Source organism: Aotus nancymaae, unplaced genomic scaffold, assembly GCF_030222135.1.
Source record: "Aotus nancymaae isolate 86718 unplaced genomic scaffold, 86718_ANA_hifiasm-v0.15.2.pri h1tg000006l, whole genome shotgun sequence".
NCBI classification, from domain to species: Eukaryota; Metazoa; Chordata; class Mammalia; order Primates; family Aotidae; genus Aotus; species Aotus nancymaae.
Window position 1 is genome coordinate 39,563,720 of NW_026988417.1, and position 17,536 is coordinate 39,581,255.

At 39.0% G+C, this 17,536-nt stretch overlaps 1 protein-coding gene across 7 annotated transcripts in view; it reads left to right on the forward strand.

Moving 5' to 3' along the window:
- The window catches only part of NSUN7 (NOP2/Sun RNA methyltransferase family member 7), a 60,795-nt gene that overhangs the window by 35,463 nt on the left and 7,796 nt on the right, over nucleotides 1-17,536 (forward strand). For 3 of the 7 annotated variants that reach the window (XM_012474917.2, XM_012474918.2, XM_012474919.2), the window contains 4 exons: nucleotides 221-322; nucleotides 4,601-4,718; nucleotides 13,114-13,237; nucleotides 14,076-17,465. In XM_012474917.2, the coding sequence (XP_012330340.2) occupies nucleotides 221-322; nucleotides 4,601-4,718; nucleotides 13,114-13,237; nucleotides 14,076-14,708 (977 nt within the window). In that variant the 3' untranslated portion in view covers nucleotides 14,709-17,465. Of the gene's footprint in view, nucleotides 1-220; nucleotides 323-4,600; nucleotides 4,719-5,755; nucleotides 7,997-10,767; nucleotides 11,929-13,113; nucleotides 13,238-14,075; nucleotides 17,466-17,536 lie in introns of those variants that run through there. The other 4 variants (XM_012474922.2, XM_012474920.2, XM_012474921.2 and 1 more) reach the window with 4 other exon arrangements.

Here is a 17,536-nt window from a genome sequence, read left to right on the forward strand (position 1 = left end):
TCAATAGTCTTTTTGAAAAGCAATAATAAAGTGAAACGGAATTAACTTTATTGTTCTAATTTTTAAGTCAACATCTTAATATCATCTATTTAGTTTTAATAGATATTTTCCATGAAAAACTTTTATTGGTAGGCAAAATGACTGAAAACTTGTGATGATAACAAAATGTAAAACGTTTTTAATGGTGGTATATTTAAAAGCATTTCTTTTTAAAATTCAGATACAGAATTCCTTAAAGATCACTCTCAAGGAGGCATATCACAGGAGAAACTTCACAGTCTTGCTCAACAGCAGTATGAACAGCTAACACATGCAATGAAACGTAAGTTTGTCAAGGTCGCCATTTTGTTAAAATATGGTGTACATTTTAGAAATATTAGTCTTTCACCGTCTATTATAATCAAGCAATGAAGTGTGAGCCATGAGCAAATTTTCCAGAACATCAGTCTTACTGTCTTCAAATGACAAAATATTTATCTTTACCAATTTAATCTCAGTTTTTAGAATATATGTTTTACTATAATAAACAGGTTAGCAAGCATAATTTACTAATTTTGTAATGCTGAAGTGAAATAACTATGTGCATTTATAATTGTAGTTTCAGCTTTCCTGTTTCTTCTCTTTGATTTCTTTCTTGATGTAATTTTTCTGTTTTCATTGTGCCTACCCCTAACAACTCTTCTGTAGTCCAAATTTTAGTCAAACTCTTATTTCTCTTAATAGTAAATAGAGAACAGAGAGGTGCAATTGCAGATAAAGCCTAGATCTCTTGAAGTCTGAGTAACAAGGTGGCACTTTGAGTAATTTATATCATTGCTTTAATCACTTCATTTAGATTTTGAGTACCACTGCCTTTCCACATATGCACACAGTAATCTAGATGTCTCTGAGAAATTAATAAGCTTTTACTAATTCAGTATATATTTATAAAGTACCTACTTTGGGTAGGGCATTAAGCTGTATGTAAGGTGTTTCAGTGTTAGCAAATCCTGACCTGCAAAGGCTTAAAGATAAATGGATATGGGCATAGACCCTATCCATATTATGGGTATAGATCTATGGGTATAGATCATTCAGTAAATAAATACATAAACACATATGAGGTAGAAATAAGGCCTAATAGAAATCACAGAGGTCACAACTTTCCAGGAGTAAAAGCAAAAAATAAATATGTAAAAGAAAGCACAGAGGAGGCCTTTTCTTTTAGTTTATATTGCTAATAGATATTCATTTGAACATGATATGAATATGATCTAGGAAATGAGTTGATGGGAAGATCAGGAATTTGGTAAATAATAAACCTTTTATTTGATGCATTTTAATTGGATATTTAAAGCTTAAAAAAGCTTCAGAAAGAATCTGAAAAGCAAAGGGATTTTAATGACATAAGCTCTTTTATGATGTCAAATGAACATAAAATTGGCAACTCTTGAGATTATGGCAGATAATATTACTGGAAGACATACTGTAAGTCAAAACAAGTTGTATTTAATTTTCCCATAAGACCATACTATCTTAGGTAGTTAAGTTCGTAATCAGGGGTTTGACTGTAAATTTTGATAGAACTGACTAAAAGCCTCATTCAAAATGAACCACATAAAAGATAATTATGTAGTCTGTCATGAGATTAGAGTAAAAACAAATAAAAATAAAAAATAACAAAAAACAAAAGATAACTGTGCTCAGTCCTCTTGTTAGTTGTGAAAATAATTTTTTAAATATTTAAGCACGTTGATTACTTATTATATGCTAGGCACCTGCTACTTACTTTATATATATATTATTTTATTTAATAATCACCAGATCTTCTTCCTTAGCTTCCATGCTGTCTTTGACCAGAGCAACAAGGGGGCCCGGGCACCCCTAATTCCCTTACCCTCTAAGACTCATAGCCTTGCCACTACTCTCTACTTTAAAATCATAAGTTGGGGCCAGGCGTGGTAGCTCATGCCTGTAATCCCAGTACGTTGAGAGACCAAGCTGGGCAGATCACTTGAGGCCAGACTAGACAACATGGTGAGACCCCATCTCTACTAAAAATACGAACATTAGCTGGGCATGTTGGCACATGCCTGTGGTCCCAGCTACTTGGGAGGCTGAGATATGAGAATCACTTGTAGTGAGCCAAGATTGCACCACTGCACTCCAGCCTGGATGACAGAGTGAGACTCAGTCTCAAGAAAAAAAAAATATTGTAAGTGGGCTGGGCATTGTGGCTCATGTCTGAAATCACAGCACTTTGGGAGGCCAACATGGGAGGATCACTTGAGGCCAGGAGTTTGAGAACAACCTGGACAACATAGTGAGACCCTGCCTCTCCAAAAAATAAAAAAAGTTATCTAGGCATCGGGGCATGTAGGCTACTCTAGAGGATGAGGTGGGAGGATCGCTTGGGCCCAGAAGTTGGAGGTTGCAGTGAGCCATGATCACCTTACTGCACTCCAGCCGGAGCAACAGAGCAAGACCCCACCTTTAAAAAGAATACAAATAAATCAAATCATAAGAAACATGTCTCCTTATATCCTTTATACTTATGAATGACAATTAACTCAGGAAGCCCCGACTCCAGGTCATTCATCTCCTATACTCTGGTCTCCATAACTCTCTTCATAACCCTTTGTCCACATCTCTCACTCTGTGCTCTCTAGAATTTATAGTCCCTCATCCACAAAAATTCCCTCTATTTTAACTTCTTTGAATGTCTTCCCCCTTTGTAAAAAATTCCTGTAACTTGCCTTTCCCCTGGGAACAGTGTGTCAATCTTTCCTCTCCTCCTTTTTTGAGCCTATTACCATCACATATTCACTCCTGCCACTAAACTGAAACGGTCCTGTGAGGATCACCAGTGAGTCCCATGCTGTGGCGTCAGTTCCCAGCCCTCGTCTACCTTGGTCTGTCTGTGGCAGTTGACATAAGCGGTCACTTCCTCTCCCTTCACACACTTACATCACTTGTCTTCCAGTGCACCATCTTCCAGGCCTTCTCTCTGGTTTCCCCTCCTCAGTCTCCCTTACTGGGCCCTCTCTGTCTCAACACCCTATTTAACATGGGAGTGTGCACAGTCCATGCTTTCTATCTTTTTTCTGGCTATACTTACTCCCGTGGTGATTTTGTCCAGTCTCATTTTAAACACCTCTATGTGACTCCCACGTCTATATTTCCAATCTAAACTTTCTCTCGAAACTCTAAGCTTGTATCTCCAGCTGCCTTCTTGACATCTCCACTTAGGGACTCAGGCATCTCAAAGCTGACATGTCCAAGATGAAAGCCCTGGTCTTCCTCCTGCCATACCTGTTCCTCCTGCAGTACTGCCATTTCAGTTAATGATAGTTTTAGTTTTCTACTCACTTAGGTTAAAAACGTTAGCATTATCCATGATTTCTCTTTCATACCTACAGCCAGTCTGTCAGTGTATGAGATAGGTTCTATATTCAACTTATATCCAGAATATATTTAGCTACCTCCACCACTACCACGATGTCCAAACCACCATCACCTCACTCTTGGATTACTGTAATGACCTCCTAATTTCTCTACCAGCCTCTGCCCTGCCCTCTACAGTCTATTCTGAACACAGCAATTGGAGTGATCTTGTTAAAACATGTAGCTTCCCATCATAAACCAAGTAAAAAATCTAAGTCCTTCTGGTGGCCCACAAGTCCCTGTACTATCTGGTGCTCAGACCATGCTTTTTGACCTTGACTCTCACTACTCTCTTCATTCCCTCTGCTCTGATCAAACTGGCCCCTTCACTTTCCTTGAACATCCCAGCGCCATGTTGACTTCAGGCCTTTACCCTTGCTGTTCCTTTACTTTAGAATGCTTTTCTCTAAATAGCTCTGTGGCTGGTTCCTTAGTCTACCCACAGTTTGCCATCTCCACAATGCTTTCTCTCACTGCTCTATTTCACAGTATTTCTCCTGGAACTCTCTATCTCTCACCCCTGCTCTGCTTTTCTCCATAGCATTGATCACCTAACAGTACTATATAGTTTTTGTATTTATCTCTGTCTTACTGTCTTTCTCCTCTACTAGAAAGTAAGCTCCACAGGGGCATGGATTTTGGTTTGTGTTGTTCACTGATGTATCCCAAAGCCGAGGTGCTGAATAAAGTATGAATCAATGAGTGAATTGCAGGTGGTAGTATTACCTCATTTTATGGATGAAAGATGTAAGACTTGAAGTAATTTGCCCAGGTTCATAGATGAGTAAGTGACAGAATTGGGATTCACATCTAAGTCTGTCTGTTTCTAGAGTCTACTAAACTATTTAGGCGCTATCGCTTGTAGAAGAATGGCTGGAAATATCAAGTTCATGGTAACCTGCAGGATTTATTTCTTGGTGTTTATAGTTAAGTTGGTCTCATTTTTTATTGAATTTTCAACTTCCATACAATCCAGTTAGATTGACTTTACTTCCTAGCTACAGACTAAATTTCTAAGACAAGCTTTTGCTTTAAAGAGGAGCCATTCAAGCATCTGGGGAAATCATTCTCATCAAAACCATGTGGTATTAGTATCAAATAGATGTTTGGAAACATAGCACATTTGTATAGGATTGTAATGGGGTTGTTACAGTCATTGCATCTTCTTCTAATATAGTTACTAAAGCTCAAGCAGTTGTTTACTGCACATGTTCAGTTTATCCAGAAGAAAATGAAGCTGTTGTTAAGAAAGCACTGGAATTTCAAGACCTTGGGAATAAAGTACAACCTTATAGGTAAGAAAAGGAAGGATTCTTCTAGACTCAAATAAATATTTTTTTAAATGAAAAGTATGATTTTCTAAGTTATATAAAAACATTCTAGTTTTTAATATTATACTTTAGTATGATAAAATAGCCTAACTTCTTATAAATTTAACATAGATTCCATAGGGCCTTTTTCTTTTTCTTTTTTTTTTTTGAGATGGAGTCTCACTCTGTCATCCATACTGGAGTGCAGTGGCATGATCTTGGCTCACTGCAATGCACTCTGCCTCCTGGGTTTGAACGATTCTCCTGCCTCAGCCTCCCAAGTAGCTGGGATTACAGGCATGTGCCACCACACCTGGCTAATTTTTGTATTTTTAGTAGAGACAGGGTTTCACCATGTTGGCCAGGCTGGTCTCAAATGCCTGACCTTAAGCGATCCATCCACCTCGGCCTCCCAAAGTGCTGGGATTACAGGCGTGAGCCACTGTGCTGGGCCCTATGAACCCTTTTCAACAGCTTGGCGTGAGCATTTTCTTATACATCAAAAGACTTTTGTTTTTGTTGTTTTTTGTTTGTTTAACACCTGTCATGGACATCTATGTTTTTGTTATTATTAAAGCTAAAGGCATTTTGGTTTTGACTTGATTGATTTCTGGATAAATAGATCCAAATTTATTGTCCCCATTTTAGATACATGCATGCCTTAGTATAATAAAAAGTATATGAAATATTCTTAGAAAATAGAAAATTTGGTTTATTATCTGAAAGAGTATACATTTTATTAAGCCGTTGTAGCCTTTTGTACCCACCAGGATATAACCCAGAGAACTGTAAAAGCTTCTGGAGAAAATGCTGCAATAAAGTAGAGGTAGAGAGAAAGAGCATTAACGCTGCAGTGTGAACTGTGGACATCAAGATGAGGAGTAGATCTCAGGAATAGATGACACTAATTAGTTCTTTAAGGTCATGACAATGAATAAGATTATTTTAAACCTCACTTTGATTTTTTTACATATTTCTCCTGTAGTGAACTTCTCTTCTAATTTTTTTTTTTTTTTTTTGAGATGGAGTCTCACTCTATCACCCAGGCTGGAGTGCAATGGCAAGATCTCTGCTCACTGCCACCTTCCCCTCCCGGATTCAAGCAATTCTCATGCCTCAGCCTCCCTAGTAGCTGAGATTACAGGCGCACACCACCATGCCTGGCTAGTTTTTGTATTTTTAGTAGAGATGAGGTTTCACCATGTTGCCCAGGCTGGTCCCAAACTGCTGGCCTCAAGTGATCTGCCTGCCTCAGTTTCCTAAAGTGCTGGGATTACAGGCGTGAGTGAGCCAGCACACCTGGCTCCTCTAATTCTTAATATGCATATTGTCTGCTCCCTCCCTTTAAAGTGATATTTTTCCTTTGCCCATTTCACAAGTGGACATAATCACACCTCTATTTTCTTTCTTGCTGACTTTCCTTATTTTGTAGCTCCTTTTGGTAGCTGAGAGCCAAACTCTTGTTCTGAGAGCTTCTCAACATAGCGTTAGCTAAATCATCATCCATTGGCAAAGGGTATTACTGAAGGTATGCAATCAAATTGGTGAATGTGGAATGTGTACCTCTTGATTTGCTAGGAATAAGATTTTTAGGAATATGATATGGCTGGCCTGGCATGGTGGCTCACACCTGTAATCCCGACACTTTGAGAGGCCAACCTGGGCACATAGCTTGACCTCAGATGTTCAAAACCAGCCTGGGCAACATTATGAAACCCTGTGTGTTTTTTTAAAAAAGAATGTGATATGGCAATCGTTTCACGCAAGCCATGATTAATGATTACTCTATAATATGGCATAAAAGGCACAAGTTTAAATATAAAGACAGAATCCATAATTCTAGATTGGTTTGAGATTTGAGTTCAAGCTGGAGAGTATATATTGAAGAGGGTTATAACTACTTGTTGGGGATGTTGTCAAATTATGCATTGCCCAGGGAAGTATACTAGATAGTCTCTAAGAATCACTTCCTATTACCCCAAAGTGGTAGAATTTAGAGTTGAAAGCAATATTACATGTCATTTAATCTCATCGCCTACCTGTTGCTTATATTTCTTTTTAATGTCCCAGAAATATTCAGCTCATTTTGGACTTCAGCTGTCATGATAAAATTTGCAAATTTGTACATTTTTTGGTCCCCTATTGTAAAAATTTCACATTACAGAAGTACTAACTTAAAAAGAAAGCCTTTTTCTAAATCCCATCCTCTTATTAATAATTGTTCTTAACAATTTGATTTGTAGTCTTCTAGATTTTTCCACCATAGAATGTGCATATTTTAAGTTTTAATTGGTATTGTCAAATTACTACCAAAACATTTACTCTTATAAACCTGTTTTCCCACAGCTTCACAAATGCTGAGCTTCATCAGACTTAAAATCTTACTCACCTGTGAGATGAAACATGAGATTTCATTACTGATTGTATTTTCGTTTCTCCATTACTGAGGTTGAGCATGCTTCCTGTTTACTGACTGCAGTGTAGTGTGATGGTTAAAAGGAGGGATTCCAGAGCAGTGGTTGTCAAACATTTTTGCTCAAACAATCCTGAATTTTTTTTTTTTTTCGAGATGGAGTCTTGTTCTGTTGCCCAGGCTGGAGTGCAGTGCTGCGATTTCAACTCACTGCAACCTCCGCCTCCTGGGTTCAAGCCATTCTCTTGCCTCAGCCTCCCAAGTAGCTGGGATTACAGGCATGTGCCACCACACCCGGCTAATTTTTGTATTTTTAATAGGGGACTACAGGAGTGCACCACCACCACACCTGGCTCATTTTTGTATTTTTTTGTAGAGGCAGTTTCACCATGTTGGCCAGCCTGGTCTCAAATTCCTGACCTCAGGTGATCCACCCACCTCGGCCTCCCAACGTGCTGTGATTAGGATTACAGGCATGAGCCACCGTGCCTGGCCCCTAAACATTTTTGAATAACTATGTATTTTATTCTTTGTTTTAGAGTTAATGTCTAACATTTATATCATAAGTTTAAATAGCTGCAAAATATATTATTTCTGGAATATTATATTACATATTTGTTTTAAGTATATTTCTGTTAAATATTTGGACCTGTAGATTTATTTATCTTATTTGATTTATGGGAAAATGTTAAATTTGTTACCTGTTTTACATAACTAATTCTCATTGTCAAAACCAAATTTACCTTGTCAGAAAAAGTCTGACTTTAATTCAAATAAACATTAATATTCTCTTTTGATTTTCTTCTGAATTTGAATTCCAAGATAGATATATAGAAATAAGAAAGGGAAAGGGAGGGAGGGAGGAAGCGAGTGTAGGAGAGAGAGGAAGGGACAAAGGGAGGGAACAAGGGAGGAAGGAAGGGAGGTTTGCTGAGTTTGAAACCCTCTTAAAGATTTCTTACCTAAACTCTGCATGCCATGGGAGAAGAGGGCCACATTCTTGAATTGTCCCTTTGTTAGCACCCTGGAGATGTTAACATCCCAGGACAATGTACCATAACAAGGCAGTGACAGATACACCTTTTTTGTTAAGTGGGAGAAGGGTATTGTGAATGGAGAGGTGGCTGTGAAATACAGTTAATGATATTACCTAGTTATTAGATCCTTGTGGGGATTAAATGTATTAACATATGAACAGTATCTGGCATATAATAAATGTACAACAATTTTCAATTGTTGTTATTTATTTATAAATTGCATGTTCATGAACTTTCCCACTTTTTTCAACTGGATTTTTCTTTTTTTCTCTTCACATGTCTTATTATATATTATGAAGAGTTGCTGTTTTCATATGAGTTACAGATATTTTTCATATTGTTTAACTTTTTATTTTTAAATAAAAACTTGAATTAAAAATTTGCTTTATAGGTTGAGTGTGGTGGCTCATGCCTGTAATCCCAGCACTTTGGGAGGCTGAGGAGGGTGGATCATTTGAGCTCAAGTTTTCGAGACCAGCCTGGGCAACATGGTGAAACCCCATCTTTACAAAAAAAATACAAAAATTGGCCAGGTGTGGTGGTGCGCAACTGTAGTCCCGGCTACTCAGAAAGTTGAGGTGTGAAGATTGCTTGAGCCCGAGCGGTTGAGGCTGTGGTGAGCCAAGATTGAGTCACTGCACTGCACTCCAGCCTGGGTGACAGAGTGAAACTCTGTCTAAAAGAAAAAAGAAAAGAGAAAATAATTGCTTTACAGTAATTTCTGTGTAGACATTTGTCTCAATGTTTTCCTTATGGATTCTACATTTTGTATTATGTGAATTCCTAGCTTATGAATGCTTTTATCAGTTTTCTTTTAGTACTTTTATAATTTCATCTTTTTTATATTTAAATCATTGATTTTTCTGCTGTTTATTTTGGTAAAAAAGAGTCAAGTATGGATCAAGGTTTATTTTTTCCCCAAATAATCTTTCCTTGACCCCTGTTCCCTGTTGATTTAAAATGCCATCTTTTAAAAATATGCTTTAGCCTGTAATCCCAGCACTTTGGGAGGCTGAGGTGGGCGGATCATGAGGTGAGATCAAGACCATCCTGGCCAATGTGGTGAAACCGTGTCTCTGCTAAAAATACAAAAATTAGCCTGGTGTGGCAGCGTGTATCTGTAGTCCCAGCTACTCGAGAGGCTGAGGCAGGATAATTGCTTGATCCCAGGAGGTGGAGGCTGCAGTGAGCCAAGATGATGCCACTGCATTCCAGCCTGGGCAACAGAGTGAGACTCCATCTCAAAATAATAATAATAATAATAATGCTTTAAGCCCATATATACTTCTGTGTGGATCTGTAATTCTATTCAATTGATGTTTGGCTATTTCTATACTAATATGACAACACTATAACTACTATAGTTTTAAGTGGTTTCCTTCTCAAATTTTATTATTTTTTATTACAGAAGCCCTATCCATAATCCAAAGATGCATAATGAAATGGTTAACAATTTTCTTTCTATATCTCACCACTTCTAAGTCCTAAAATAGCCCGTTAAGGGGATGAAGCAGGGCCCTGGTGGTCCCTTGATGAGCTAGGTGTAACCTCTTGGTCCCTTTTTATTATATGATGGTCTGGAGGGACACTCAGAGAGCTGGGGCAGCAAATAGGCATAAGCCCAGAAATTTAGGTATTTTTACTGCTGATACAGCCACACACCAGCGTGTACCAGCTGAATATCAACCACATGGATGTGTGTGCATATATTATAGATATACATTAAGTATAGGTAACTATTCCTATTTTAATAGGCCTTTTGAGATGTAATTCACATACTATGCAATTCACCATTTTAAAGTGTACAATTCAGTGCTCTTAAAATATTAATACATTCATGAAGTTGTACAACAAACAATCACCACTAATTTCTTTATATGATTTGAGTTAGGGGTCCAACTTCTTTCTTTTGCATGTGGCTATCTAGTTCTCCCAGCAACATTTGTGGAAAAGATTATTCTTTCCTATTGAATGGTCTTGTTGAAAATCAATTAATCCCAGCCTGGGCAACATAGAGAGACCCCATCTCCACAAAAAATTAGCCAGGTGTCGAGGTGCCCGCCTGTAGTCCCAGCTACTCAGGAGGCTGAGCTACTCAGGTCAAGGCTGTAGTGAGCTGTGATTGGGAGACAGAGCAAGAACCTGTCTAAAAACAAAAGAAAGAAAATAGAAAACCCATTAATCATAAATGTATGGGCTTATTTCTGGATTCTCATTCTATCCATTGATTTATATGTCTATACTTAAGCCAATAGCACAGTAAGGTTTTCAAAATCACTAATGGTTGCCTAGATTTATGAAAAGCCTTTGCAGCATTTAATGATATGATCAGATGTTCTCATCTGACACTTTAATGTGTGGTGATTTACATTTAATCTTTTCTAATAGTGAACAGTCTTTGAGCTTGAGGTCCAGGTTGTGTTTTGATTTTCTGTTTCCTAGTAAGGTTGGAGGGCAGGAAGGTGAGCAGTGCATGAGAGTGATTAGATTGCTACTCTGGTCCTAGTACTCATTATGATCATCAATACGTGCACATGCCTGGCTTCTGATGGTTAATTTGCTCACCTGATCTCTGTTGTTTCAGGATTCTATTATTTTCATTGCTGTCAGTGAGCCCATTTCTGTCACAGCATCCCCTACTGTCAGTCGTGGGCTGCAGAGGAAAGCCACTAGTGCCTCTCACCAGGCCATTCCGTGCTGCTTGACAATGGGTGTACTTTTGGAACCTTCCTCTCAACATAGTCCTCTGGTGGGTTTTCCAGCCTTCGTGATATTATCCATGGCAGCAAGTTCACTTCTCTGTCCTCTTGCTCTGTCTTCCACTGCCTGCCATCTGCAGCCTGGCATTGCTTCCTCAAGTAGGGCAAGACATTGTGTGTTTGTTTTCCATGTCTGTTTAAGAAATTACCTGAAACTTAGTGGCTAAAAACACCTATTAATGGTTCACATAAGTCAGATATGTCTAGCATGGCACAGCCAGGTTCCCTGCTCAGTATATGAGCTAGGCTGAATTCTCTGGAGGCTCTGGGAACAGTCTACTTCCAAACCCACGCTTGTGTTTGCGAGACTGAGGTCCTCATCTCCTTGCCTGCTGTCACCGGATTGCTCTCCACTCCTAGAGGCCACTTGCATTCCTTGTCCCAAGGCTCCCCCAATCTGTGCACCTGCAGTAGCCGTTATAGCATCTTGTGTTTTGAATCTCTGACTTCTTCCATCTCTGACCTCTAGACCCCGATTTCAAAGGTCACGTGGTTAGGTCAGATCCATCCAGATAATATCCATATCTTAAGGGTAACGAACGTGGGACCTATCCTACATCTGCAAAATCGCATTTGCCGTGTGTGTTAGTTTCCTGGGCTGCTGAAAGAAATTCTCCCAAACTTGGTGGCTTATAATAACACTTTCATTCTCTCATAGTTTCAGAAGCTGGGAGTCCTAAACCAAGGCATTGGCAAGGTGCTGGCAGGGTGGATTCCTCTTGGGGCCTGTGCTGGAGAGGCCTGTCCCCTGCTCTCTCCCGGCTTGTGATGGTTGCTGGCCATCCTTGGTGTTCTTTGGCTTGTAGCTGTATCACATGGACACTATTATTAATATTTTGAGACAGAATCTCACTCTGTCACCCAGGCTAGAGTATAGTGGTGCGATATTAGCTGACTGCAACCTCCACCTCCTGGGTTCAAGTGATTTTCCTGCCTCATACTGTCAAGTAGCTGAGATTAAAGGTGCCCACCACAACACCTGGCTTTTTTTTCTGAGCCAGAATTTCATTCTTGTCACCCAGGCCGGAGTGTAATGGTGCAATCTTGGCTTGAACCTCCCAGATTCAAGTGATTCTCCTGCCACAGCCTCCCAAGTATCTGGAATTACAAGTGTCTGCCACCATACCTGGCAATTTTTTTGTATTTTTAGCAGAGAAAGGGTTTCATCATGTTAAGTCAGGCTGGTCTCAAACTCCTGACCACAGGTGATCCATCCACCTGCCTCGGCATCCCAATGCTGGGATTACAGGTGTGAGCCACCACACCCGGCCGAATTTTTGTATTTTTAATAGAGATGGGGTTTCACTATGTTGGCCAGGCTGGTCTTGAACTCCTGGCCTCAAGTGATCTGCCTGCCTCAGCCTCCCAAAGTGCTGGGATTACAGGAGTGAGCCACTGCACCTGGCCAGGACACAATGATTAATAAAAGATTTCCTGATGGTTTAATTCATGTAGAATGTGTTTAATTGCTTTGACTTATTAAAAACATTTTAATAATAAAAGCTTGGAAATAGAATCATTTATTATTCATGAATGAACCACTTACTGATAAATGATAAATTCAATATTAAACATAAAAACCAAAATTTCATTTTAAACCTTTTAGTGATTCAAGGTTTTTCTGACACAAAGTCTTTGTTATGTACTTTCTTGAACACTATGTGACTCATCTATTAATCCTCAAAAAGTGACTGGGAAGAAGAATGTAATTAAAGTGATGTTATATTTTTATATTGTAATTATGCAAAAGGTATCCAAAAGAAGATGTTTTCTTCTATTTTGAAAATGGTAGAAATATAGGAAATTTTGGATAACTTTGTGATTACTATACATATTTACCTGCTTTGATAATGGAAACCTTTTACTAATATATTAGTGATTTTGGGAAGGTAAGTTTTTAGTTTGTTAAACATTTATTATTCTTGGCATAGTTGGTTAAAAGATGGAGAATCTGGGATTTATAATAAATTATGAACTAATATGAAATATTAGAGCTTTTAACTTATTAGTATTTAGAGAAAGACTGCTTCAGAATTTTATTCTTGATTATAATTTCTATTTAAATGGTTGGTAAAATATACTAGAAAAAAAGTTTAGCTGCAATTTACTTTCTTTCTCTCTTGGCAAAGAGGCCATTCTAACTGTTGAATGCTTGTTCCTGTCTACTGCAGGCTCAGCCCTCCCGTTCTTCCACTGTGCTCCTTAAAGGAAATTCAACTGTCTACTGATAAATTTTTCAGAATGGAACCATCTGAAATTACCAATGGTTGTTTTATTTCTATTTTAACAAGGGAGGTAAGGAAAAAAATCCTAATCCATGTCATACTTTGGAATTAAGAAACTACAAAACCTCTTAAGAGGAAGCCAGGAACTGTGCATATTCTGTAAGGATGTGTTTGCATTTTATAAACAGCTAAAGGGCAGGAACAAGAATGACTGCTGTGTGGCAGGTGAGCTCTGTTCTTTATACTTCCCCCTAGTGTTCCTCTTCTGCCTGGCTGCCACCCCCGACCTCTCCAAGCATTTTATCAACATCTAGTACATCTTCCCTTACATGTAAGAAACAAGCAGCTGGGCGTGGGGGCTGATGCCTGTAATCCCAGCACTTAGGGAGGCTGACATGGGGATCACCTGAGGTCAGGAGTTTGAGGCCAGCCTGGCCAACATGGTGAAACTGTGTCTCTACTAAAAATACAAAAATTAGCTAGGTCTGGTGGCACACACATGTAATCCCAGCTACTCGGAAGGCTAAGGCAGGAGACTCACTTGAACTCAGGAGGTGGAGGTTGCAGTGGGCTGAGATCGCACCACTGCACTCCAGCCTGGGTAACAAAGTAAGACTCCACCTCAAAAAAAAAAAAAAAAAAAGCTGTGTGATTCTTTTTTTCCATCAGTTATCAGGGGGAGTTTTTAAGTTAAAAAAAATGCTGTTTTTAAAAGAAAGTCACTAAGAGGGTAAAAAAAGGCATTTGCTGAGGCTTATGAGATTGAGGACTAAGGCCTAAAAACCATTTCTTATTTCTCTTAGTATAATAAAAGAGTCTTTTTACTTTTACTGACACATTGATAAATACTTGCAAGAGACACAATAATAGCTAATTCCCACATTTAGTAAGTACTTCTTTAATTGCAGAGGGACCCTTCTGAGACAGTGTCTGTGAAAGATGTTTTGGCCAGAGCTGCAGCCAAGGGTTTGCTGGAGGGGATTGAGCTGGGTAAATCATCAAAACGGGAGAAGAAGAAGAAAAAATCAAAAACATCGTTGACAAAAGCTGCCACTACTGATAACGGCATCCAAATGAAAATTGCAGAGTTCCTGAATCGAGAAACTAAAGCCAGTGCTAATCTATCAGAGACTTTAACAAAACCACCTCTTCCCCAGAAGAATACTGCTCAAGTGGGGGCTTCCTCACAGACCAGAAAACCCAACAAGCTGGCCCCCCATCCTACAGTGCCTACATTTATGAAGAGCACGTGTCCCTCTAGACTGCGTGAACGGCAGGCACACTTCATGAGACCTCGGCCAGAAGACAGAATGGTTGCATTGAAACCCGTCGAGATTGTTCTGCCTCCAGTGTTTATGCCATTTTCAAGTCCTCAAGGGATCAGATCTCAGATGCCAACTCAACATTTTTACTGTCGTTGGGTTGCACCCAAGGCACTTATGCCCACCTGCCTCCCCACACCCTCACTAGCCAGGAAAGGGGAGAAGCCTAAAGAAGACACACCTTCCTCCCTACTCAGGCCTCCGCGGCCGTGGCTTTGACAGTCTTGCGTTTTTTATATGGGCCAAAGAGCGTTGATTTTTTTTTTTTTCAAAGTCTAGTATTTTGAAGGCTCCACATCTCTACACAAAGTACTCATTCTTTTGGTCACTTAGGGATCTTCTAAGTATGATATTACTTTCAGAGAATTCAGACAAGTGAGAAACAGTAATGTAGGAGTCAGCAAAGCAGAATTCAGAGACTTCAACAGATCAGTGCTGCTGTGTTTGAAAAGATCCAGTGAGAGACTTAGTGTCAGCTGTCAGAACTTGTCTCACTCCTGTGAACTTTCAGGCTGGACTTAAAGCTATAAGTTTCTCCTGCAGGGAAGGAAACACTGGTTGCCTTAGCAGGTAGCTCATTAGCTGAAAGGCAACGATCCCGGCATCTCCCGCCAGCTGAGCCTGCTCTTCGGCATCCAAGCAGTTGTAGTTGCAACTTTCTCAATCACGATCAAGGGTGATTCTTTCTTAAACATCAAGCTGTTCTTTGAACAGGGAATGACATGAGTTTTTGTAATGTGACTGTGGTTAAGTAGGAAGCGTAGGAAATTCCCAAGTGCCAGGTGTGTGTAGCTCAGGGGTCCTTTCACAGTGAGGTGTCTCTCACTGGGGGAGCTTCCAGGATCCTGAATAGACTGGACACAATCATCTCTCCCTTCCTTTTATGCCAAGCACTGTTTGTTACAAAAAAGACTGTGAGTAAATTTCCATCTAAATAATAATTCAGAAGAAGAGGCAAAACTGTTGAATCCAAGCGATACCTATTGTTGAAGAAACCCGTAAATTTCTGATTCTATTCAAAGATCAGGCAACGCAACAAAATCTACAAGTCATTATTTCAAATAGCACACAGGAATCAAACTTTGGTAAATCATTTCTGATGCATAAAATATATTGTAGCACTATGTTAATTATATTAAATTTCATCGTGAGTGTATTATCAATTGCCTACCAAAAATTGATATGATTATCATTTCTGGGTCTGATTTTTCATCATGGCAACAGAAATTGTCATTAAATAGAATAAGATACAACTATATATCTTATTGTTTAAAAAATTTAGACATATTCATAAAGTTTGAATTTATAGTTTTATTTTTGCAATTCAGTTGTATAGAAATGTTATGTAAATTCCTAAATGCTAAATTCAGATGGCATGATTTTTAGAAATTATCCTCAAGATGAATATTTAGGTCTATTTCAGCTCTGATATTCTATTTTTACTTTCTTAAAGTGAGGATTAAAAAAGAATGGTGAATTTTTAAATAGCGGTAATAAATTTTCTTTTAGCTTAGATTTACCAGTAAAATGTGTCAGTGGGCTGGGTGCAGTGGCTCATGTCTGTAATCTCAGCCGTTTGGGAGGCTGAGATGGGCAGACCACTTGAGCCCAGAAGTCCCAGACCAGGCTGGGCAACATGGCAAAACCCTATAACCCCATCCCTACAAAAAATACAAAAATCTGCTGGGTGTGGTGGGACACGCCTATAGTTCCAGCTACTTAGGAGGCAGAAGTAGGAGGAGCGCTTGAGTCCAGGAGGCACAGGTTGCAGTGAGCCAATATTGTGCCACTGCACTCTAGCCTGGGCAACAGACTGAGATCTTGCCTAAAAAAAAAAAGTGTCAGTGAAGAAAGGAAACAAGACTTTTTATACTTGAACCAGGCTTATTATATTTTAAATCCCCAAAGAATTCTTCACATAATTATCACTCTTAAAGTACAGAAAGATATAAAATGCTCAGCTTATTTTGAAAATCATATACTATCTTCTTGCCCTAAAATTATAGTGTGTGGCTCATCCTCTTATCCCACCAAGATTTCTATCTGTGTTTGTTAGAGTATTCCATGCCTCAAGAAGGGCAGTGCAGCTTAATTTAACATTGTAAAAATAATCAGTAAAGAATTCCATTGTATCACAAGAATCATTTATCCTTTCCCTGCCCTCCCCAATACCAGACTGAAAAGTATTCCATTGTCCAGAAGTAGCAGGTCTGAGATTTTTAATTTCAAGTGTATTTTCTGTGATGTTAAGTCTCATTGTTGTGGAATAGTTTAGGATAATTCTCTAATCTCTACAGTAGCATGTGACTGAAGTCACAATTTGTTGCTACTTAAATTGAGTATCTCCTAACATGAATTTTGGCACTAAATTATTTTTCTCTTTAGAAGTATATGAAGATTCTGAATTAAACCATTCATTAATTACACTGCAGTTTTCTTCCTTGAGAATCTTCTACAAAGGACAAGATCAGTTATTTAAATACTTTGGTAGAGTGAAAAGGGAAAAGTCCTTTGGATAAAAGCAATATGAGGCCAGGTATGGTGGCTCATCAGGTATGGTGGCTCATGTACTTTGGAAGGCTGAGGTGGAGGATCACCTGAGGTCAGGAGTTTGAGACCAGCCTGGCCAACGTGGCGAAACCCTGCCTCTACTAAAAATATACACATTAGCCAGATGTGGTGGTGCACGCCTGTAGTCCCAGGTAATAATCAGGAGGCTGAGGCACAAGAATCGTTTGAACTCAGGAGGCGGAGGCTGAGGTCAGCCGAAATTGTGCCATTGCACTCCAGCCTGGGCAGCAGAGTGAGACTCTGTCTGAAGAAAAAGAAAAAGCAATATGAGAACATTCTAGTGAAGGAGAATACTGACTATACTGACATATTTCATTTGGCGTTTTATATTCTTGGACTTTTTTAGAGAAAAGTGTTATAAAATTCTAAATAAATTACTGGTATTCAGATACCGCCAATAGCAAATTTATATTTGTAATCTGAAATTATTTACCACTGTATAATGCCTGAAGCCGTAATGAAATTTTGTTCTTTGT